Genomic DNA, 23,576 nt, shown 5'->3' on the forward strand with positions numbered 1-23,576 from the left:
AGTGTGGTTTTGATTTGTGTTTCCCTGATGATGAGTGATGTTGAGCATCGTTTTATGTGTCTGTAGGCCATCTGGATGTCCTCTTTGGAGAAGTGTCTGTTCATGTCTTCTGCCCATTTCTTCACTGGATTATTTGTGCTATATTTTTTTAAAATGTGTTTAGTAAGTTTTTTCAGAAGAAGCTTAAATGCTAGATAACTCAAAAGAATAGCAGTCCACATATAATAAAGTTTGACTCTGAATTATCTAGTTCAGTGAACATATCCAGTTATCATCAATGCAAGTCCGTTACCTTTTCTCTGGTCCAGAGAGATAATACCCTCTTACAGGACACGTGTCTGCAAAATCAGAGACACTGATCAGAATCTGAAGTTTTGTCAACTGTGTTGAATATAGTATATAATATGTGGTGTGTAAACTGACTATGAGAACAGCGTCCTACGGAAATGTATAACCTTTAATATATGCATGTATTAATCACAGGGAGTGTGATTGGGTTTTATTTGTAAAATAGATATTGGTATAATAACACCTTGGCTTAATAATAAAATAATATGTTAATATATAAGATAGTAATATATTATTACATAATAATATAACAATATTATAATAAGTACTACAAATACACAGTGTCTCCAGCTGAACAAAAATAGCTATGATTAAAAGTTGGTTGTGGAGGTACCCGGCTAGCGCAGCTGGTGGGGCGTGTGGCTCTTGATCTCGGGGTCATAAGTTTGAGCCCATGTTGGGTACAGAGATGACTTAAAAATAAAATCATGGGCGCCTGGGGGCTCAGTCGGTTAAGCATCCGACTTTGGCTCAGGTCATGATCCTGCGGTTTGTGGGTTCGAGCCCCGCATCGGGCTCTGTGCTGACAGCTAGCCCAGAGCCTGGAGCCTGTTTTGCATTCTGTGTCTCCCTCTTTCTCTGACCCTCCCCTGCGTGTGCTCTCTCTCTCTGTCTCTCAAAAATAAATTAAAAAACAAAAAAATAAAATAAAATCTTAAAATTTTTGAAGCATTTTTCTTTTAATGTTTATTTTTGAGAGAGAGAGAGCACAAGCAGGGTAGGGGCAGAGAGACAGAGTCCCAGAATCCAAAGCAGGCTCCAGGCTCTAAGTTTTCAGCACAGAGCCTGATCCAGGGCTTGAACTCATGAGCTGTGAGATCATGACCTGAGCTGAAATCCAACACTTAACTGACTGAGCCACCGAGGTGCCCCCTCCCCAATATTTTTTAATTTAAAAAATTGAGGCACCTCGGTGGCTCATTCAGTTAAGTGTCTGACTTCGGCTCAGGTCATGATCTCACAGTTCGGGAGTTCAGGCCCCCACATCAGTCTCTGTGCTGACAGCTCAGAGTCTGGAACCTACTTCAGATTCTCTCTCTCTGTATATATAGATATAGATATAGATATACACACACAAACATTTAAAAAATTTTTTTAATTAAAATAAAAGTTGGTTGTGAGTCACAGGAGGGCATGATGGCACGGTGGCTTTTCGCTCCAGTGGTTTGAGTCTTACCTACCAGGTTCTGTTCTCCTCACGCTTCAGGGAGAGCTCAGCCAGCCTTCGTTGAGCGCGTATGGATGCACGTGCCCAAGCGGGGCCGGCACAGTGTCCTCAGTCTTCTCTCCAATTGTAGGGGGCACAGCAGGTGCAACCTCAGACCTGAGGATGGCATGTGACCGTGCCAGGGTCCTCCTCCATGCAGAAGAACACCTTGGGAGCTCTGTGGCCAGCAAGGTAGGTGGGGACCCTCTGTCCCCTCTCTGGCTGTGGTGCACCTTAGCCCTCGTGTGCCCTGTGGGGACCCTTCCCCTGCCACGCCCCTCTAATCGTGCTGCCTGTGTTCTTCTCAAGTCCAAGAAGAACGTGACTGTTGCAGACACTCCCTCTGCGGTGTTCCACTACTCAGAGACCGACTCAGATGAGACCGCCGCCAGCAGGAAGACAGACGCCATCTTCAGAGCTGCCAAGAAGGACCTGCTCACCCTGATGAAGCTGGAGGTGAGTGGCCGCCCTCCTGCCCTGTCTCTGGCTTGGGTGAGCGTGGAGACACGCGCAGTCTCCGGAGGGACGGGTGGGTGATGACTCCTGCACACTGTCCTTCTAAGGACTTACTCGTTTGGGGCAGCGTGTCCCAGGTCGGGATCTCCACAGCCCCTGCCTGAGGCAGGGCGCCCGCTGGGGGTGCTCAGGGTGGAGGCCTTGTGCTGGTGGCTTCCGAGACCCTCTCCCTGGCACTTTCTCAGCACATCTGTGCCCTCCTCCATGGGCCCTGAGTCCTGTGTGCTCTGCAAACTTTGGACACTACTCAGGAGGCCGTGTAGGGGTTAAAGAGTTGTGACTGCCTTGTCTGCAGAAGAGAGTGAGTGCCCATGTCCCCAAACCAGCGGGGTGCCCTCAGCGGCTGCAGTCCCCCCTCCCTAGGAAGACCGCTGATCTGTCCCTGTCTGTGGACTTGATATACGCGACTCTTCTCGTGTGTCCTCTGGGCCTGCTGTCACTCTCTCAGCACTGTACCTGTGACTTGCCCATGCCGTCGTCCGTCCTGGAGGCCCCATCACTGCTGTCTCTGGCTCGGACTAGCACGGGAGTGTGCTGTGCCTGTCCGTCCCCCATCCGTGCTCTGGAGGGACACACGCCCATGTGTCTGGGTCCCAGGGGATGTACATCACCTCTTGCCCAGATAAGTGACCAGGGCTCCTGTGACCCTGCGCGCATGACAGCAGTCAGGATTTTCAGACTTTTCCATTTCAGACAAATACGGGCACAACATTGAGCATGGCTGTCATTGTTTAAATTTTTATTATTTTTTTGGTATTTTATTTGTGGGAGCACCTGGGAGGTTTGGTCGGTTAAGCATCCAGCTCTTGATCTCAGCTCAGATATTGGCCTTAGTGTCATGAGTTCAAGCCCCATGTTGGGCTCCACACTGGGCATGGAACTTACTTTTTAAAAATGCTTATCCTGTGTCTATTGATATGACCTTGAGGTTTTTTTTTTTTAGTCTGTTGATGGGATGAATTACATTAATTGATTCTTTAAGTGTCGGACCGGCCTTGCATCCCTGGACAGATCCCACTTGTTCATTACATGTGATTCTCTTCATGTGTTGTTGGATTTGATTTGCTAATGCTTTGTTGAGAAATTTTGCATCTGTGTTCATGAGAGATACAGGTCTATAGTTTTCTTGTATTGGCTTTGACTGGTTTTGGTGTTCAGGAAATGCTGGCCTCATAGAATAAGCTAAGAATTTCCTGGGGCACCTGGGTGGCTCAGTCGGTTAAGCATCTGGCTTGGGCTCAGGTCATGATCTCACGGTTCTTGGGTTCGAGCCCTGCGTTGGGCTCTGTGCTAACAGCTCAGAGCCTGGATCCTGCTTCAGGTTCTGTGTGTGTGTCTCTCTCTCTCTCTGACCCTCCCCTGCTCACACTGTCTCTCTCTGTCCCTCAAAAATAAATTACAAAAACATAAAGAAATTAAAAAAAAAAAAAAGAATTTCCTCTGCTTTTATTTTCCGAAAGAGATTGTAGAGAATTAGTGTAGTTTCTTCCTTAAATATCTGGTCAACTCTACCAGTGAACCCATCTGGGCCTGGTGCTTTCTGTTTTGGAAAGTTATTAATTGCTGATTCAATTTCTTAATAGACATAGGCTTATTCAGATGGAGTCCTGTGTGAATTTTGGTGGATTGTGTCTTTCAAGGAGTAGGCTCATCTCCTCTAGGTTATCACATTGCTGACATAGATTGTCCACAGTATTCCTGTATTAGCCTTTTACTTTGCTTGGTATCTGTAGTGATGGTCCTTCTTTTATTTCTGATATTAATCATTTGTGTTCTCTTTTTTTTTTCTTAGTCAGCTAGAGGCTTATCAAGTCTATTCATTTTTGTCAAGTAGCTTTTGATTTTATTGATTTTCCCTATTGATTTCGTATTCTCAATTTCAATGATTTCTGCTCTAATCTTTAGTATTTTTCTTCTGCTTTTAATTTACTTTTTCTCCTTAAATCTTATTTTATTTTATTATTATACTTTTAATGTTTGTTTATTTTTGAGAGAGAGAGAGAGAGAGAGAGAGAGAGACAGAGTGTGAGCAGGGAAGGAGCAGAGAGAGAGAGGAAGACACAGAATCTAAAGTGGGCTCCAGGCTCCAAACTGTCAGCACAGAGCCGCATGCAGGCCTCAAACTCGTGGAACACAAGATCATGACCTAAGTAGAAGTCAGAGGCTTAACTGACTGAGCCACCCAGGTGCCCCTCCCGATTTTATAAGGTGGAAGCTTAGATTATTGATATTGGATATTCTTTTCTAATTTATGTAATCAGTGCTATAAATTTCCATCTAAATGCTGCTTTTGCTGGATCCCAGAAATTTTGAGTTGTGTTTTCATTTTGATTTAGTTAAAACTTTGTTTAAAATTTGTCTTGAGGGCACCTGAATGGCTCAGCTGGTTGAGCATCCACCTTCAGCTAGGGTCATGATCTCATGGTTCGTGAGTTCAAGTTCCAGGTTGGGCTCTGTGCTGACAGCTCAGAGCCTGGAGGCTGCTTTGGATTCTGTGTCTCTCTTGCTCTCTGCCCCTCCCCTGCTCACTCTCTGTCTTTCTGTCTCTCTCAAAAATAAACATTAAAAGAATTTTTTTAAATAAAATTTCTCTTGAAATTTTTCCTTTAACCCATGTGTTGTTTGGGGGCACCTGGGTGGCTCAGTCGGTTAAGCGCTGATTTTTGATTTTGGCTCAGGTCACGATCTCATGGTCGGGCTGCACGCTGACCTCATAGCCTGCTTAAGATTCTCTTCCGTCCCTCTCCCTCTGCCCCTCCCCTGCTCTTGCCCATGCACACACACTCCTCTCTCTCTCAAAATAAAAGGGGTGTGTTGTTTAGTTTCCAAGTATTTTTGGATCTTCCAGTTATCTTTTTATTATGATCTCTATCATCAATAGAGTGGGTTATTATCTACCACATTGGCTACTGATTTCTATTTGTTGTCCTCATTTTTCTTATTTTTGTCTGCCACTGTTTTTTGCTTTTTGTGATTATTGGGCATTTTATATTATCTGTTTTTTCTCCTTTTTTGGCTTATCTGTTATATTTCTTTTTTTCTTTTTTAGTGGTTGCCCTAAATTTGCAGAATATATTTACACCTAACCCTAGTCCACTTTCAAATTACACTGACATCATAAGAAATATATACATATTGGTCTCTGCCCCTGGCTCCTGACAGCTCCTGAGTTTTCCTTTTAAACACAATACTGCCTTGTAGAGTGTGGGAACTTAGAACCCTCACCGTCTGCCACTTGGAGCATCGTGGAACCAGGCTCAGTCCATGGAGCATGCACCTCTTCACCTCAGGTCGTGAGTTTGAGCCCTAGGCTAGGTATAGACGTTACTTAAAAATAAAATCTTTAAAAAAAGAGAGAGAGAATGAGAACAATGAAAGCCTTTATTTTCCCTTCACTTATGTGCTTTCTCAGTGCTCTTTTCGTTACGTAGATCCGAGGTTCTGACCTGTATCACTTTCCTTCTCTGAAAAACTTCTTTCAACGGGCCTCAAGGCAGTCTGCTGTCAACAGAGCCCCCAGTGCACATGTCAGGCAGCACCTTCACAGCTCCCTCGTGTTTGAAGGGCAACTTGCGTGGGTGCAGAATTCCAGATCTTCTCTGTTGGTTTCTCTCAACACTTTCAATATTCGACTTACCCTTGTCTTGCTCGTGTTCATTTCCGAAAAGTCAGATGTAATTCTTTGTTCCTTATAGGTCAAGTGTTTCTTCCCTCCAGCTGCTGCTGCTGCTTCTTTAAATTTATTTTGAGAGAGAGCAAGCAGGAGATAAAGAGAGGAGAGAGAAAGAATCCCAAACAAGCTCTGCTCCGTCAGTGCAGAGCCTGACACGGGGCTCGAACCCACAAACTATGAGGTCATGACCTGAGCTGAAACCAAGAAAGAGTTAGACACTAAACTGATTGAACCCCCCCAGGCACCCCTCGCCTCCGACTGCTTTCAGGAATCTTGTTTGTCTTGGATTTTCTGTATTTTGAAGATGATCTCTGACTTCCTGTCTGTGGTTTGGTGTGTGACATTAATTTGGGGGGATTCTCAGTCATGATTGTTTCAGATAACTCTTTTGTGTCTTTCTCTCTTCCTCTTCTTTCTACCCTTCCCTTCATGTGGGTGTTACACCTTTGTTGTGTCCCACAGTCCTTGGGCCCTGTTTGTTTACAGCTTTGCTTGTTTGCATTTCAGTTTTGGAGTTTCTGTCGTGTCCTCGAGCGTCGAGATCCTTGCTCAGTGAGTCCAGTGCCCTAATGAGCCCATCATAGGGGCTCCTTCCTGCTGCATTGTTTTTATCTCCAGCTTTTCTCTTTGGTTCTCTGGGTTTCCACCTCTCTGTTTACACTGCCCTTGTGTTCTTGCGTGCCACCTAGTTTATCCACAGAGGCCTTAGCATATATTAACCACAGTTGTTTCAAATTCTACTCTGATAATTCCAGCACCCCTGCCAGGTCTGAGTGTGGGTCTGATGCTGTGCTGTCTCTTCAAACTGTGTTTTTGCCTTTGTGTGTGCCTTGTGGTTTTTTTTCCTGGCGGCTGGATGTAATGTCCCACGTCAGAGGAGCTGCAGTCTCCCCCTGCTTCCCTGGCAGATCCAGGCAGGGAGCAGCTGGGCCGGTTCTCTCCCTTCCCAGCCCCACAGCGGCTGCCACTGCAGCCCAACCCGGCGTGGATGTGGGGCCTGGGCTCCAACCTGGGGCTTCCTAGCTGGCTTCAGGGGGCACAGCAACCCCCCAGGCCTGCTTTCTAAGCTTCTGAGAAAGCACCGGGTGGACAAGGCCTGCTGCAGTGCACCTGCACCTTTTCTGCGCAGGCTCCAGAGAGCCTCTGGCCAGAAGAGGGGAAGGGGGTGTCTTCCTCACTTGGGAAGTCAGCACAAGGCCTAGCAAGGCCACCCTGACTCTGCACCCCAGCATCTCATTCATCGCAGAGAGTAGCTGCGCTATGGCCAACTAACCTTTTTTTTTTAATACGTTTATTTATTTATTTTTTGAGAGATAGAGACAGAGCATGAGTGGGGAGGGTCAGAGAGAGAAGGGGACACAGAATCTGAAGCAGGCTCCAGGCTCTGAGCAAGTATTCAGCACAGAGCCCTACACGGGGCTCGAAACCACCAACCATGAGATCATGACCTTAGCCGAAGTCGGACCCTTAACCGACGAAGCCACTCAGGCCAGCTAACCTTATAGTAACTATGTGCACCTTTGAAAAGATGTATGGTTTTCAGGTGCTGCTTTTAATAACACTTATTATGTTAAAGTTATAATTAATGATAGAAGAAACTGCCATCAGTAGTTCTTGAGTAGTGTAAGGAGGGGAGGGGAGGGCCCTGGGCCCCGCGCCGTCTGTCTTCAGTGGGGCCTGTGCCTCTGCATCGGAGTCTCCCAGCGCGGCTCGGGGTCATCCTGGCCCTTTGGGGAACACAGGACACGATGGGGGCTGGAGCTGGGCGCCGCTCTCCCTTGGCTGGGCCCTGACAAAGCACTTTCCCCTGAGGGCAGGCCCGTGAAGAGCACGGCCTTTGGGGCATTTTACAAGGTTCCTGTCCCTCCCACTGCTGGAGGCCCAAAGATAGGGCATTTTTCTCGGGTATTTCCTGTGAGAGCCCAGCTGGGTTCCTGGAGGTCACGCTCACAAGACAAGGAGGCCCTGTGTCTGAAGTCCTGTGCTGATGGCACTGGTGTGACGTGGTGGCTGTGTGGGGTCCACCGTGGCAATGGGCCTCCGACAGTGTCTGCGCTCCCTGTGGTAATACCTGCGTTCCTGTTCCCAGGATCCCTCGCTCTTGGACGGCCGGGTGACGCTTCTCCACGTTCCGGGGGGCACAGTGGTGTCGAGGCAGGGAGACCAGGTGAGCAAAAGGCCATTGTCGGGGGGAGCAGCCGCCAGGGCTGCCCAGTGCTGTAGCCAGTGCTGGGCAGGGTGCAGGGTCTGTCTCACTGTTTCTGAGGGCGCTCTTTCCCTCGGGCTTGTGGGGGGTGTCTGCAGCCATGTTGTGAATCATTGTTTGTGGGGCTGGGTGCGTGTCCCCACTCACAGACGCATGCGTGCACGCGTACGCATCAGGGTCATTACTGGGCTCATAGGTGCAGAAGACATGCTTTTGTTTTCTCAATTCTCAAATCCAAATGAAAAATAATTTTTTAAATGTTTTTTATTTATTTTTGAGAGACAGAGAGAGCGCGCAAGCAGGGGAGGGTCAGAGAGAGAGAGAGGTGCAGAATCTGAAGCAGGCTCCAGGCTCTGAGCTAGCTATCAGCACAGAGCCCAACGAGGGGCTCGAACCCACGAACCGTGAAATCATGACCTGAGCCGAAGCCGGACGCTTAACCGACTGAGCCACCCAGGTGCCCCGAAAAATCAATTTTTTAAATAAATGAACCTAATTTCGGAAAGCCTCGTTCTGCTGGGCAGGCAGTGGGTCATTTCTACGGCTCTCCCCTCCTAGGAGCTCGTCTCTCCTGATGCTGGTTGGTCCAGGTGTCCCTCTTTGTAGACTTGTGTCCTCTATGACCCTGCACCAGCGTGCTGGGAGGTGTTCTGTTCAGTCTGCTCTGAGAGCACCTTTGGTGAGACAGCCGTTTCTGCCGGGAGAGCAGACAGAGCATGGGCCCTGGCCTCCCGTGCCCACGTACCCCTCAGAGCGCTGCCACATGGACCCAGGTGACTGCAGCCGGCTGCCGAAAGCCTGTGGGGGACAGAGCTCCCAGGCAGCATGAGCCTGTGCCTAGGAACAGTAACACAAGACGGCACAGGCAGAGAGGAAGCATGCGGCTCCCGGGCCACCCTTGGCCTGCTGCACAGAGGCCCAGTGGCGCTGCTGTGCTGACGGCTTGGGCCCGGAGGCCTCTAGCTCACACCCCTTGTTTGGCCAGGACGTGAACATCCTCTTCGTGGTCTCGGGGCTGCTGCACGTATACCAGCAGAAGATTGACAGTGAGGAGGACACCTGCCTGTTCGTGGTGCGCCCGGGGGAGATGGTGGGCCAGCTGGCCGTGCTCACGGGAGAGCCCCTCATCTTCACCATCAAGGCCAACAGGGACTGCAGCTTTCTCTCCATCTCCAAGGCATACTTCTATGAGTGAGTCCCCTCGGGGCCTTGACCTGCCACACAAGGCCAGGCTGGCCTGGTGGCTCCTGTGCAGGTGGCTGTCGTGGGGCCCGCGTCAGGCACCTCTCAGGGCCCTGCCTCTAGCCCTGCTCACACCCAAGGAGACAGGAGTCCCAGGGGGAAAGGTGAGGTCAGTGGGATGACATAGCAGGAAGGGGGTGTTCCCTTGTGGGGTGGCTGCCGTGCACCCTGCCTCTGGAAGCCCAGGAGAGCTTCGGCTCCGCTTCAGGACCACACTTAGTCCACGTCGTCCTTAAGCCTGGACATAGATCCTTGTCCACCCCCTCCAGGCCCCGGTGTGTCCTCAGCCTGCTGAGAGAGCCTGATCCCACTGCTTGTGTGTCAACATACGTGTGCTTGCGGCGTGTGTCGTGGGCAACCTCCCGCCCTGCACACGTTGACCGATGTCCTAGGAGAGCTCATCCAACCCTGGGCCTTTATGTACCAAATTCACGTCTCCCACCTAACTTCCTGCCTGGTCCCGTGCGGCCTACTGTGCGGACACCCCTGCGCAGTGCTCAGGGGCTTTTCCTCAGTCGCTGTCCAAAGCCAAACTGCAGATTTCCCCCCAGCTACCTCCTCCCATTTTTGTCTTCTCTGTGACTCTATCTGCCCCTTGCTCGGGCCAAGTTCTGGAGTTGCACCAGCCTGGCTGCAGCCCCTGAACTGACCATACCTTTGCTGCTCCCTCCAGAAGCCTTCACAGTATAGGGGATGCCCTACCTCTGCCCACACCCCCAGCAGCCTGTTCACACACAGTGACCAGGGAATTGTGTTCCTGCCAGCCAGAGCCTGACCGTGACTCCATCACGCCGAGGATCCCCCCAGAGTATTCCCAGGGCCCTACATGGCTGCTACCCTCTGACCTCTTGGCCTCACCCTCACTCTTGTTCCCTCACTCAGCCCTTCTCCCACACCCACTCTGGTCTCCATGGCACATTGCTTCCCATTGCTGGAGTGAGATGTCTAATGAAGTCCGTGCTCTGAGCACATCTGTGGGGGTGATAGCAGCTGGCAGGGGCCTCCACGACTCTCCCAAAGCTGCCAGCCAGCTGTGAGGTGTGCCCAGGCCACATTGGAGAGGTAACTGAGTGGTCACTGAGCTCTGTCCTGGGCCCGGGCCTACGTGGCATCGCTGTTTGAGTGTGGGCCTAGGTCCTGCCAGCTCTCAAGTGGTGTGGCCTGAGGGAAGGGCCGTGCCGCGGCAGGGCTGACTCTGGGCGGGCTTGGCAGGATCATGCGGAAGCAGCCAGCCGTGGTCCTGGGTGTGGCGCACACCGTCGTCAAGCGGGTGTCATCCTTCGTGCGGCAGATCGACTTCGCGCTGGACTGGATGGAGGTGGAGGCCGGGCGCGCGGTGTACAGGTGGGGCCCGCAAGCGTGCAGATCTGCCTCCTGCCGTGTCTCCACTGGGAAGGCCAAGGCCTCCGGCTCTGCTCCCTGAGGTCACAGTGCCCATGTGCTTCATGGCCCCCCTTCCTCGGCGATCGAACGGACACCCTCAGACACACACTTTTTCATGGGCATCTTTCCCTATCAACATATGCAAGTGCACGCCATCCTTTAAGACGGTAGCAGAGGGGGCGCTAGCACAGCCTTTGTGAAGGTGCTCGTGAGCTGAGCGTCCACCCCTTAGCTCCACGCCGCAGCAGCAGCTGCATCCAGCGTTTCATACAGACATGACTGCCACTATCTGGTTTTTATGGTATTGAAAATAACAACATTTTAAATATTTATGTATTTTTTTAATGTATTCATTAAAGTTTATTTGAGAGGGAGAACGTGAGTGGGGGAGGGGCATAGAGAGCCGGAAAGACAGAAACTTAAGCAGGCTCCGCATCAGCACAGTGCCCGATGCAGGGGCTCGAACTCACAGATGGAACTGCAAGATCATGACTGAAGCTGGAATCAAGAGTCAGATGCTTAACCGACTGAGCTGCCCAGTTGCCCCGAATAATAATTCACTTAGAAATCACAATAAGCCTTTGACATGTTAAGCATATATGTTTTTAATGGAAAGTAACTGTTTTCCAAAACAAAAAAATTTAGAAGATATTTTAAAACTTATTTATTTATTTGCCATCTCAAATGGTAGAGGGCTTCCTGGCCCGGGCCCATCTGCTCCTTCGGCCTCTGTCCCCACAGGCAGGGCGACAGGTCAGACTGCACCTACATCGTCCTCAGCGGCCGGCTGCGCTCTGTGATCCGCAAGGAAGACGGCAAGAAGCGCCTGGCGGGGGAGTACGGCCGGGGAGACCTCATTGGTGTGGTAGGCCCGACTCCCTGCTCCCACCGAGCCCCGCTCCAGGGTGACCCCCGGCCCCTTCCTGGATGGGGAGGGAGGCCCTCCAGGTGACCTCATTGGTGTGGTAGGCCCAGACTCCCTGTTCCCACCGGGCCCCGCTCCAGGGACAGCTGGCCGGGCAGGGTGGGGAGCCCCTCTGAGACCCTTGTGTAGCACGAGGCCCTGCCTGAGGGGTGGCCGCCTGGCCCCGCTGGCCTCCAGCAGGTTCCAGCACCGTCGGCCGCGGGGCTGGCCGACAAGCCCTTGTTCCTCCCGTTTCCCGCCTGTACACCGCGCTCCAGGGCTGCCTGGTACTCTGTCTCTGGTTAGGTTCCGAGTGTGGCAGGGTTGGCTGTGCCGGCAGGGGCTGGAGGGTGTGAGCACGTCCCCACCTTCTCTTCCTCAGGTGGAGACGCTCACCCACCAGGCCAGGGCGACCACAGTGCACGCCGTTCGGGACTCAGAGCTGGCCAAGCTTCCGGCAGGAGCCCTGACATGCATCAAGCGCAGGTACCCACAGGTAAGTGCTCCTGTCTCGGGCGGCCTCAGGAGAGGAGGACGTCCAGACCATGAACTCGGGATCACTAGACCCTGGGCTGCGTCCTTCAGAGTGCCAGAGTGGGTATAGACTGCAGTGGCCTGGAGCAGGCAGGCTGCCCATTTCCAGGGAGGTGTCAGTATGACCAGCACGTGGGGGTAAGGGCCTCGGGGCACGTGGCTTGGGTGCTACCAGGGGGTGGGAGGGGTCCACGGGGCCCCAGTGAGTGAAGCCCACCTGGCACTGCCCACAGGACAAGGGATGTCCCAGGTGAACCTGAAAACCAGTGAGGGGCCTTCCTGCAGGCAGGAACGGCATGATGTAGGAGTGGTTTTTTCGGTGGGGCTCTCTTGCTGTGCTTGTTAGGAAAGGTGGCCTTGGACTTTGGAGAAGGCAGACGCAGGCTTGGGCCAGTGGCCATCGGTCCAGGCAGCGGAAGGAGGGGGTCTGTTCTGCTCCTAGGGTGGAGGGAATGGCTGGTTTTCTGGTATTCGCCTCCCTGCTTTGGAGTAGTAAGTGAGCAGCAGGGGAAACGGGAGGGCCTCGGCCTCAGGGGTGTGGGAAGGACTGGCGCTGAGCTGCTGCCGGGGGAAGAGACGGCCCGTTCTTTCCGCGGCAGCGCCGAGTGCACGTCTCCTGCGGCCGTCTCCGCTCTGGGCCAGATGGGAGAGCCCCACATTTATTTTACAAAGTTAATTTCACTTTAACACCAAAACTTGATAAAAATGCAGAAAACTTTCAATCATTTCTCTTAGTGCTACAAATACTCTAAATGTGAGTAAGTCACCTATAAAAAATATGTATTTGATTAGGGTCTGTTTAAGGAATGTTAGCCTGGTGTTGAGAAATTATTAAAGTGTAATTAATTATGGGAAAAAGTCGAGAGGAAGACTTTCCCTTATGATTATATCAAGGCCTTTGAAAAAATTCAGCCACAGTTAATAAACATCTAAGTAAAACAGAAGTGAGGAAACCCTTATTCCAGAACACCCAGGTCCAAAACAAGACAGGCCCCTCGTCACCTGACAGAAGAGGTTGAAAAAATGAAACAATTGGCCTAAGTTTGGAAAAAGAGTAAAAGTTGGAGGGTACCGATTCCAGTGAACCTTGTTGGTGGAACAGTGGAGGGGCCGAGGCGTGGGAGAGCTGACAAGCGGGCCGGCGCGTGTGAGCTGAGACCCGCGTTGCCAGATCAGGAACCACGTGCGTTCCAGGGGCCCCTGCAGCCCAGGGCAGCCTCCTGGTTCCAGCAGCCGGGAGCATGCAGGACGTGGCCCTGCTGTCCCGCGTGGGACAGGGCGAGTCTTTCCAGTTGGAAAGGAGGGGCGAGATGTCTTTCTGTGAACAGTGTACATCCTCCTTCCCTGGGGAAGTAGCTGGGGGGCAGCTGCCCATCAGGACCCTTCCTTGTGGGCACATGGGGCTGGCTGGGGGAGGAGCCGCACCACCTGGTGTGCCACCGTATTTCTGGCTCCCGTTAGATAGTTCGTAATCCTCTATTGTCATCATTCTTTTATTTATTTATTTTTGAGAGACAGAGAGAGACAGTGTGAGCAGGGGAGGGTCAGAGAAAGAGGGAGATACAGAATCCGAAGCAGCCCGATGCGGGGCTCGAACCCACGAACTGTAAGATCATGACCTGAGCTGAAGCCAGACGCTCAACCGACTGAGCCACCCAAGCGCCCCTATTGTCATCTTACATTTGGAATGTCATGTTCCAGATTTGGCCCCTGGGGACCCCTCCGTCCTTCTGATGTGCTCTGCATTGCTGGCCCTTGGTCACTTTGCTGGAGCTCCCTGGCCATGCCAGCCCCTCGCTCTGCAGCAGCAAGAACATCTGCTTCTGGCTCAAGCTGTTGGTTTAGGAGTGTGTGCAGCTCCTCCCCTGAGGACCCCCTGCCACCGCCCAGCTTTCCTCCACACCAGGCCATGGCCCCCTCCCCCCATGTCCCTCTGCACCAGCCAGACCCCCTTCTTCCCTCCCTCAGCACTCTGCCAGCCCGTGGTCTGTGGGAGGATCTGGGCCCAAATCTGAGGGCCTTGATCTAAGCACCAGGAGACCCCAGTGAATGGCAGAACGGTAGTGGTGGTGGCCAGGGCTGCCACACGGTCGCTGGGAGCAAGGGGGAGCGGGCTGCTTCCTGTTGTGCAGGGCTGTGCCCTGGTAGGCCCGTAAAAAGACCCTCTACCCACACCCACTGGCCTGGGACTCCAGACTTTCCCCGAGTGCAGCTCCCAGGAGCCGGTGGCCTGTCCTGATGCTTCTCCATCACACGCTGGCTGCTGCCTAGGCCACAGGCGCTGGCCTTGCCTAGACCCCGGGCTTAATCAGTGCCCTCCAGCACAGGGGACCACTGGCCACTCGGCCCCGTGGGTGGGCTGCTGCCAGCACGCCACCCACAATATCTGTCCGCTCTGCGTCTGTGCTTGGATGCGTGTGCACGAGCGTTTTCTGTCCGGCTTCTGTTGCCCGGTGCGGCATCTGAGGTCTGCGTCTTGTTGGCGTGTACTTCTGACCGCAAAGCAGCATCCCGCCGCCACAGCCCGCTCGTCTGTCCTCTTGACGGACATTCAGTTGTTCCCAGCCTGGGGCTGCTCTGGAAACGTTTTCATCGCACGTTGAGACTGACCTCGCCACGTCAGAGAGCAGACATGTGGTGGCCCGTGTGGTTGTGCCAGTTCGTGGCCCCAGCGCCACACAGCCCGTCACCGGGTGCCGGCACTTGGTGGCTGCGCTCACTCACTCTGTCGGGAATAGTGCTCGCTGTGCTTAGAATCTCCCTGATGGCCAGAGATGTCGAGTACCTTTTCCTGTGTTCATGGGCTTATTTTGAACCTTTTTCGCTTGATACGGAAATGATCACTTTTTAATTAGCCTTAATGAAAGTTATTATAAATTTGTAACTGTAAAAACTATACCATGTGTATGTTTTTAAAGGCTCTTTTAGAGATACAGATTCAAATATCAATGGAAAAAATGCTGTATTTGGGATTGGCTTCAAACCCTTTCAGGTGTGTGTGTGTCAACTGATTGGGGCTGGGTGGCGGAGGGTGGGGTTCGCCCTTGCGTATCGGGAGATTTTCCCTAATAATGTGTGGTTCCTAAAATTCGCTCCAAGTAACAGTTTGATGCTAGGCCACATATATACAAACCAGACTTCTTTTTAGTTTCTGTTTTGGACTCCTGCTCAAACTGTTTTTTGTCTCACACCCTAAAATGTGGACATCTCACTTGCCTCTTGCATGGGCCTTTGACTCCAGCGTCCTGGGGAAAGAGGGGCTCTGAGTTGGTTACTGGAGCCTAAGATCTCAGCCAGCTTCTGCGAGGAGCAACCCCAGAGTTCAGGGCTGAAGATGGTCAGAAAGCAAAGCGGAGGCTGAGGCCTGGGGAGGCAGAGAACAGGAGACAGGCAGCATCCAAGTGACCTCCTCAGTGTCTTCAGCTTGCTTTCTGATGTAATTTAGGCTTTACTGACAGCAGCTCGCTTTACAAAGTGGCTGTTGCCTGCATCTAGGAGCTACAGTGGTAGGCTCCCGCACAGTGTAAATCTTCGCAATTAAAACGTAACTTTATTTTTATATGAAAGTATTTAAGAGTAAATTGTGGCTATCTTGGCATTCCAACCTTAAATACCCTTAAATACTTTGTCAACAACTCTGAACATTTAGCATTAATGTAGCCATGTAATACTTCCTGGATACGTTTAATACCCATCCTGTGTCCTGCCCAGGCCTGGCCCGCTGAGGAGCACAAGGTGAGCCCTCGGTTCTGTGGAAGTCCTTCCTGACCTGCCTATTGGGGTGGTCATGGCTTTCCCTGGTGTCTTGTGCCCTGAAAGTAAAAGGAGACTCTGGGCCAGGCTTCAGGTCACAAGGCATGTGCCCCTCACACCTGCTGCCCACAGTGGACTCTAGGAAGGCACCCTATAGAGTTAGGTCCTACCAGTGGGTGACCAGCCACAGCCACACTATCCACAGCCCACAGCCCAGAGGGGTTTAAAGTCGTAGTGGTGGGGCACCTGGGTGGCTCAGTCGGTTAAGTGTCCAGCTTCAGCTCAGGTCATGATCTCACGGTTCATGGGTTCAAGCCCCACATCAGGCTCTGTGCTGACAGCTAGCTCAGAGCCTGGAGCCTGCTTCAGATTCTGTACCTCCCTCTCTCTCTGACCCTCCCCTGCTCGCGCTTTCTCTCTCTGTCTCTCAAAAATAAATAAAAAACATTAAAAAGAAATTTTAAGACGTAGTGGTTTTGGAAACGTGGACCCAAGGTGCTTTGCTTCTTGGTTTAAATGTGTGGTCGGTCTCCTTTCTTTCTCTGCCCCCAGGTTGTGACTCGGCTGATTCATCTCTTGGGTGAGAAGATTCTGGGCAGCCTTCAGCAGGGAACTGCTTCAGGTGTGTCCTTGGGCCTGGTTCCTAGGAGCCCTGCCCTGAGGGAAGGGAGGAGGGGGAGGGAGGAGGGGTGTGGTGCCCAGGGTGGGGCGGCTCTGAGCTGGTGGAGAGGGTGCTGGGGTTTGCTGATAGGGGTACCGCAGTGGGCAGCATGGGAGGGAATCCTTGGGGCCTCCCCTGTTTTTTGGCCCCTGCGTGGCACAGATCTGAACCCAGCAGTGGGGCAGGTACTCGTGGGAGTCTGGCCTGTCCGAGCCGGTGACACAATTCTCTGATGCTGGAACATTTCCTACCAGCTTTGTGTTCTCTTCTGGTTCTGATTCTAAGAATGTGCTCTTTTAAATAATCGCTGGGTCCCTTGTCATGTTCAATAGCAACTGGCTCCTCCTTGCTATTTTGGGACCACCCGCTCCCGCCTTGGCTTTCAGCCCCTCTGCCAGAGCCCCCTCATCAGAGCCCTGTACCCACCTGGCCACCCCAGTGCCCTCTGGCCCTCGGCTCCCCTCTCCCACTTCACTTGAATCCCCTGACTCAGCCCACACCTCCCTAGCTCTGTCTCCTGTGCCAGGGCTTTGTGCCCCCCCCCCCCCAGTGACCTGGGCACAGTACTGCATCTTTTTGAAGGACAGGGGTGCACGAGTGTGCTGAGGCGTGGCCACCGGAATCCAGCACCGCTGATCACCAACTGCATCTGCAAAGGCCCTATTTCCAAACGCGGTCCCGCTGCGCGGTCCAGGGTGGACACAGGAGGCACGCGTCTGTCCGTCTCCCCTCCGAGCACCCGTGCGGTTGGTTTGAAGCAGGTCTCATGCAGGAGGCACATAGTCGGGCCCTGTGTTTGCCACCCCTTGTGACAGCTTCTTTTTCTTTGTGTAGAGACCGTCTACCTTGAACACAATTGCTCACATTCGGGTTGATGCCTATCATTGTATTATTTGTTCTCTGCTCTCCCCTCTCGTTGTTTTGTTCCTCTCGTGCCTCCTTCCGTCTTCTTTTGAGCTCCTTCAGCCTCTTTGAGTATTCCGCAGGAAAGGTCGTGGTTCCAGTGCGGGACCTCGTCCTGCACCTACAGCGGCCGCTGTGGGATTGCGGCTCCCGCCCCTTCCTGTCCAGTCCTCCAGCACGGACACGCCGTCCCTGTGGGTGGACGGTGGGGCCTCGCCCCCCGGTCCCGTTACGCTCCCTTGTTCTGCACACTTAAAGCCCCTCACACGGTGTCGTACTTTCGGCCTTCAGCCATCAAATATGATGTTGAAGCTCGAGAGGAGAATCGCCGGCAGTATGTCCCACTCTGTCACTCTTCCTCCCGGAGGCCCTTCTCTTCTGTCTGAAGAAGCGCCTTTCAAACGGTCCTTTCAGGCCAGGCCTGCATACTCTTGGCTTCCCTTCCTCTGCGGCCGTCTTTCGCCTTCATCCTGAGGGTTGGTTTCCTGGATGTGCCACCGTGCTGACAGCCCCTGGGGGCTGTGCCGGCCTCCGGCCTCCACAGCTTCTGCTGCGAAGCCCAGGCGTGACCTGCCCCCACATCTGTACCCCATCTTTTCTGGCTGGCCGAGTCCAAGTCTTTGTCTTTGTCCTTAGTTTTTAGGGACCAAAATCTCATCTTCTTCAATCTGCAGATTTGTATCTTTTACCAGCCTCGGGGAGTTATCAGTCTTCATTTCTTCAAAGGTTCTCTCAGCTCTTTACTCGTTCTGCTGTTCCGGAAATCCGTAGACACAAATGCTGGACCTTCTCTTACTGTCCCGGAGGTCTCTTGGGCACTGTGGGTGTTTTCCTTCTTCCAATGTTCAGACTCAACAGTTTCTTGTGATCTTCCCTCAAGGTCAATGGCTCTTTCCTCTGTCTTCCTGATTCTGCTTTTAAGCCCAACCAGAGTTTATTTAAGTCATTATATTTCTGTGTCTGTGTTACTAGTCATGGTTGCTGCTTGTAGCTGGTTATGATCACTGCTCTATCGTCCTCGTCAAATAATTCCAAATTCCATGATGCATAGTCATTTGTGTCTGTTGGTGTTTGCGGGTGAGATTTTCCTGGCTTTTGGTATACCTGCTAATTTTGGATTGTATCCTGTATTTTGGGCATGATGTCATGACGCTCTGGTTCTCATTTAAATCTTCTTTTTAACAGACTGTCAGCATGCTTATGTTCGCAAAGCATGTCCTGGCCCTGACGGTTTGAATGTTAATTTAATCCTTCAGGCCTTTGTGCTGTCGCTGCGGTCTCCCCTACTCGTGTGCTTCCCAGAACTGCTGTGGAGGCAGGCTGGCTGCCGCTCTGTACTCTGTTCCGTTCTCAGAGCCTCTGCTGTGTGGTGCTGGCTGGGTCTGTGCGTAGGCCACTTGGAGGTGAGCTTAGGACTTCATGCTAGGTTTAGAGATTCCTTCTCCATCCCTCTTCTCTCTCTGATTTCCCCGCTCTGGTGGGCGTGCACCCCTACTTGCCAGTGCAGGGTGTGGAGAGTTGGGAGCCTCCAGCCCATTGTGTGCTTGGTGCCAGAGGCCCTGGGAGACATCCCTGGAGGCACCACCTGGCTGGAAGGGACGGGCGGGCCCTGCCTGGCTGGGGCTGGGGGGAGCGGCAGGGACACCATGGCGTTGGTGGCATTGGTGGAGTGGTTCCCAGAGGTCCAGGGCCCAGTGGGCCTGCTCGCTGCTCCTTTCTGAACTTCCTTGTAACGTTGGCAGCAGGCAGGTGGGGCAGCTTGCTCATCTCCCTCTTAGCCAGAACCAGGACCTCCCATTGCCTCAGGTGGAGGCAGAGAAACCCACGCAGAGCTGGCCAGAAGGTCCCCTTTGGTTCTGCCTCCGACGGAGGATGCTGACATCAGAGGTCGCTGGGAAAGAAAAGGGAGCTCTGGGTCGCTGACACAGAGGAGAAGCTGCAAGGAAAACTCGTGCAAAGAGGCCTCTCTGCCACTCTGTGTGCAACCAGTGACCAGCCTGCAGCCCTTTTTTTTCCCTGCCCCAGATGAGCTCTGAGCCGCCCGCTCTTTCTGCTGTGCTGCATCCCCTCACTCTGGCTTCTGGGTCAGGCTGTGCCAGGGCCCACCCTCCATTGCTCAAGAACCGCTGCTCCTCACACAGGGCCAGATGAGCAGAGCCAGAAATGGACGCTGTCTTAGAGGAGCCGGGCCCTTCTGGTGTGGCCAGCACGTATGCTTGGCTGTGCACCTCAGGGGTCGGGGTGTGGCCGCCGGCTGGCTAGGCCAGGCAAGCAGCACGGACCAGGCTGGGGCAGCCGGCAGTGAGGGAGCCAAGAAGACACCCTCGGCGTGTCCGGGCTGCGGGAGACCAGAATCTGCCTGGGGTGTGGCTGGCGGGAGAATGAGGCTGTCCACTGGGCTGTCCACTGGGCCACCTCCAAGAAAGTAAGAGGTGCTGCTGGCCAAGTAGTTACTATTGTTGGATATAAACTTCCAGCGGCCATCTGATTAATGACCTTGTGGGTCAGCATGTCTGCTGCCTCCTTCTCTGCTGCTTTGGGGGCCCCAGGGAGTCACGTCTGGAGGACAGAGAGTCCATGGCCTCAGGGACAGGAGGCTCTACCTGTACTGGCTTGTCTCTCAAAGGCTCAGGCTGCTGCCCCTTCTCCACACCCTGCCACCCCCAAGTCGTTCTTACTGCAGGAGGCAGGCCTCACCTGGCAGAGCATTTTAACCCTGGAACTCATGCTCTCTCTTACGTGCTATGCCTGTCCTCCGTCTCCCCTAAGGCTGGTGTGTGTGAAATGCAAGCCGCTCGCCCTGTGGTCTGGTGCTCCAGCAGGAGAGGCAGGGTGGTCTCTGGGTGGGCAGGAGAAGCTCAGATTGTGCAGGCCTGGAACAGACCCCGGGGCCCTTCCTCTCTCCCAGGCCCCCATGCCCTGGTGCCATCGAGAAACAATGAGAGACGCCTCCAGACTGCCCGGGAGCTGCCGGCCCCTCAGGCCTACTCACGATCCTGTGTTCTGCAGGTCACCAGTTTGGGCTGCACACTTCAGGCGGCAAGTGGGACTCGGGGAACCCTGCCAGCAATCTCTCCACGGTGGCGATCATGCCTGTGTCAGAGGATGTGCCCCTCACCGCCTTTGCCTTGGAGCTCAAGCATGCCCTCAGTGCCATCGGTGAGTCCTGCCCAAGGCCACCCGGAGTCTGCTCGAGCCCGCCTCCTCTTGCCTTCTGGTTCCTTCTGCAAGTGCAGTTAGTTCCTCCTCACAGCGAGGCCTTAGGCGGATTCTCGGGAAAGGATGGGGGAAGAGCGTCCCCCAGGCGTCTCCTGACCGTCCTGATGATGGACCCTGTGTCATGGGAGCCCGTGCCACCCACCCCTTGCAGCCGCTCCTCCAGCACGGCTGGGGCCTCCCTGAGCAGAGGGGACAGTGTGGCTGCAGGAGGGAGATGCCCTCGGTTAGGGTCAGGGAGCTTGGGTAGTGTTTCCAGAATCGTGACAGCTGTTAAACTTCAGAATTCAAGAACAAGGAGTGGAAATTCCTGAAAACTCTTAGGAATTCCCAAAACCATAAAGTGTCATGTATTCTTAGCGCTTTATTTATAGGTTTTTATATAATTGTGAGTGGCCATAGTAATAGTGGATCAATTTTCTGTGATGTGATAATACTGAAAATTTCAGGGATTGTCTTTGTTTTTTTTAATTTTAATTTTATTTTTGAGAGAGAGGACAAGTGGAGGGGGCACAGAGAAAGAGGGGGACAGAGGATCTGAAGTGGGCTCCGAGCTGGCAGCACAGCGCCCAGCACAGGGCTTGAACCCATGAACCGTGAGATCATGACTGAGCCCAGGTTGGACGCGGTAAGCCCCCAGGCGCCCAGGGGTGGTCTGTTAACAAATGACATGGTAACAGATGCAGTGAGCGTTAGATCACTGTCCTGAACCGATGGGAGAAAGGTGTGTGTTCTAATACCATGAGGAAACGCTCTTTACCTGATATAGACACTTGATAATAGAAAACATTAAATAAATACCAAATAAGGAAGATGTCTAAAAGTTGAAGATTCTACTATAAGTACTTAAAATTTATCCTGAAAACAAAATTCCAAAACAGAAGGCATTCGTTGCCCTGTCAGTCTTGATCTTTGTTCCGTAACGAATGTTCCAGATGTGGGGAATCCCATTCATCTCCACGCTGGCGCTGCTCACCTGGCCCACAGAGCATCTCCACGCTGCATGGCTATGGCAGGGATGTGCTGCTTTTCTAAAGGCTTATTCACTTTCTAAACAAACAAACAAACAAAAAACCTTTATTTTGTAATAATTACAGATTCCCAGGAAGTCACAGAAATAGTAGTGAGGGCCATGTACCACCCCCCAGATTATGGAACTGTAGCACCCCAGGTACAGACCCCCCCCCAGCTGCCCCTCCACCACCCCCTAGCCCTCTGGGTACAGATCTCCCCCCACTGCCCCTCCAGGTACAGACCCCCCCTCCCGCTGCCCCTCCACAGCTCTGCTCTGGCAGCTTCTGTCATCTTATCATTCTGAGAGTATCATAAAAATGGAGTCATAACATGGATGATCTCTGGACACTGGCTTTCTCGGCTCAGATGATGCCACTTCTCAGTAGTTAGTTCCTTTTACTGTGGAGAAATAGCCTGGGTGTACTTGGCTTCTTCACCTGTTGAAGGATATTTGGGTTTCTTCTGGTTTGGGACTTTTGCGAATAAAGCTCTGTGACCTTTTGTGTCGAGGATTTTGCGTGCACCTAAGTTTTCACTTCTCTGGAGAGATGTCTAGGTGTGTGGTGAGTGTGGTTGGTGTGTGTGTGGTCCTGAGGGCTGCTGGCCCTTCTAGAAGGTTGCCCCGCCTCGTCCTTGCCAGCCCTGGGAACCGCCGCTGGTTTTTATTTCCTCTGCTCTGATAGGTGGGTAGCAAGTGCACGTCACGCTTTCCCCTTGGCTCCTCTAGCGGCTCACGACCCTCAGCGTCTCTTACGCGTCCCTACCACCCCTGTGTCCTCCGTGCTCGAGTACCTATTCAGAACTTCTGACCTGTTGCTCCTTTTCTGTGTAAGCTGCTTGTTTTCTTACTGTTGAGTTTTGAGAATTCTTTTTAATGTTTGAGAGAGAGACAGAGATAGAGGGCAAGCAGGGGCAGGGGCAGAAAGAGAGGGAGACACAGAATCTGAAGCAGACGCCAGACTCTGAGCTGTCAGCACAAAGCCCAGTGCAGGGGTCGAACTCGTGGACTGCAACATCATGCCCTGAGCCGAAGCTGAACACTTAACCCACTGAGCCACGCAAGCACCCCAAGTTTTGAGAATTCTTTGTGTACTCCAGATATGAGTCCTTTGCTGGGTCTGTGGTTTGCAGATGCACCTTTCCCTCCTCCGCTGCCTTCTCCACTTTCATGGACAGAGTTGTCAATTTGATGAAGTCCAGTTTATCAGTGTTTTTCTTTTAAGGACTATGCTTTCAGTATCATTTCTAAAACTCTGCACCTAGCCGTAGGGCCTAGATTTTCTCCTTTGTCTTTTCAAAAGGCTTGAAGTTGGGGTGCCTCAGTGGCTCAGTCAGTTAAGCATCTGACGTAATCTCGGCTCAGGTCATGTATGATCTCATGATCTCATGGTTTGTGGGTTTGAGCCCTGTGTCTGGCTCTGTGCTGACAGCATGGAGCCTGCTTGGGATTCTCTCTCGCTCTCTCTCTCTCTCTCTCTCTTTCTCTCTCTCTCTCTCTCTCTCTGCTTCTATCCTGCTCGTGCTCTCTGTCTCTCAAAAATAAATAAATAAAGTTTAAAAAAACCAAAAAGCTTACAAAAGTTTTACATTTAACTTTACGATCTGTTTTGGAGTTAATTTTTATGAAAGGTGTGAAGTTTAGGTAGAGGGTTATTTTTTTGCTTATGGATATCCAACTGCCCCTACCATCATTCGTTGAAACGCCACCCTCTTCCACTGAGTGGTCTTGGCACCCTGCCGAAAATCATTCCAGGGCTTTTCTGTCTGTGAGAAACTCGTTGGGATTCCGACGGGGACTGCGCCGAATCTGCGGCTCGCGCGGGCGGTGCTGGCGTTCTCACCGCGTTCGCGCCTCCGACCCGCGGACACGGCACACGCTCCCGCGTCCTTAGGTCAGCTCTTGAACCTCGTTCAGCAAAGTCGTGTGGTTTTCCGTGTACGGGTCTTTCGTCTGGGTTAAGTTTTCCTAATATTTTACTCTTTTTGATGCCGTTGTAAATGGAATATTTTTCTTAA

General features: G+C 52.4%; 1 protein-coding gene across 6 annotated transcripts in view; it reads left to right on the plus strand.

Annotated features, from left to right (window-relative positions):
• PNPLA7 (patatin like phospholipase domain containing 7) overlaps positions 1-23,576 on the plus strand; it is a 64,409-nt gene that overhangs the window by 21,089 nt on the left and 19,744 nt on the right. For 5 of the 6 annotated variants that reach the window (XR_003901801.1, XM_029919826.1, XM_029919829.1 and 2 more), the window contains 10 exons: positions 1,647-1,747; positions 1,865-2,011; positions 7,834-7,911; positions 8,936-9,141; positions 10,405-10,536; positions 11,317-11,440; positions 11,862-11,975; positions 16,319-16,388; positions 18,587-18,733; positions 20,340-20,489. Coding sequence is in view for 5 of the 6 variants with exons in the window: in XM_029919826.1 (XP_029775686.1) it covers positions 1,647-1,747; positions 1,865-2,011; positions 7,834-7,911; positions 8,936-9,141; positions 10,405-10,536; positions 11,317-11,440; positions 11,862-11,975; positions 16,319-16,388; positions 18,587-18,733; positions 20,340-20,489 (1,269 nt within the window). In the remaining variant the exon portion in view is untranslated. The remainder of the gene's footprint in view (positions 1-1,646; positions 1,748-1,864; positions 2,012-7,833; positions 7,912-8,935; positions 9,142-10,404; positions 10,537-11,316; positions 11,441-11,861; positions 11,976-16,318; positions 16,389-18,586; positions 18,734-20,339; positions 20,490-23,576) is intronic. The other variant, XM_029919831.1, reaches the window with a different exon arrangement.

This window comes from Suricata suricatta, chromosome 13 (assembly GCF_006229205.1).
Source record: "Suricata suricatta isolate VVHF042 chromosome 13, meerkat_22Aug2017_6uvM2_HiC, whole genome shotgun sequence".
Taxonomy (NCBI): Eukaryota; Metazoa; Chordata; class Mammalia; order Carnivora; family Herpestidae; genus Suricata; species Suricata suricatta.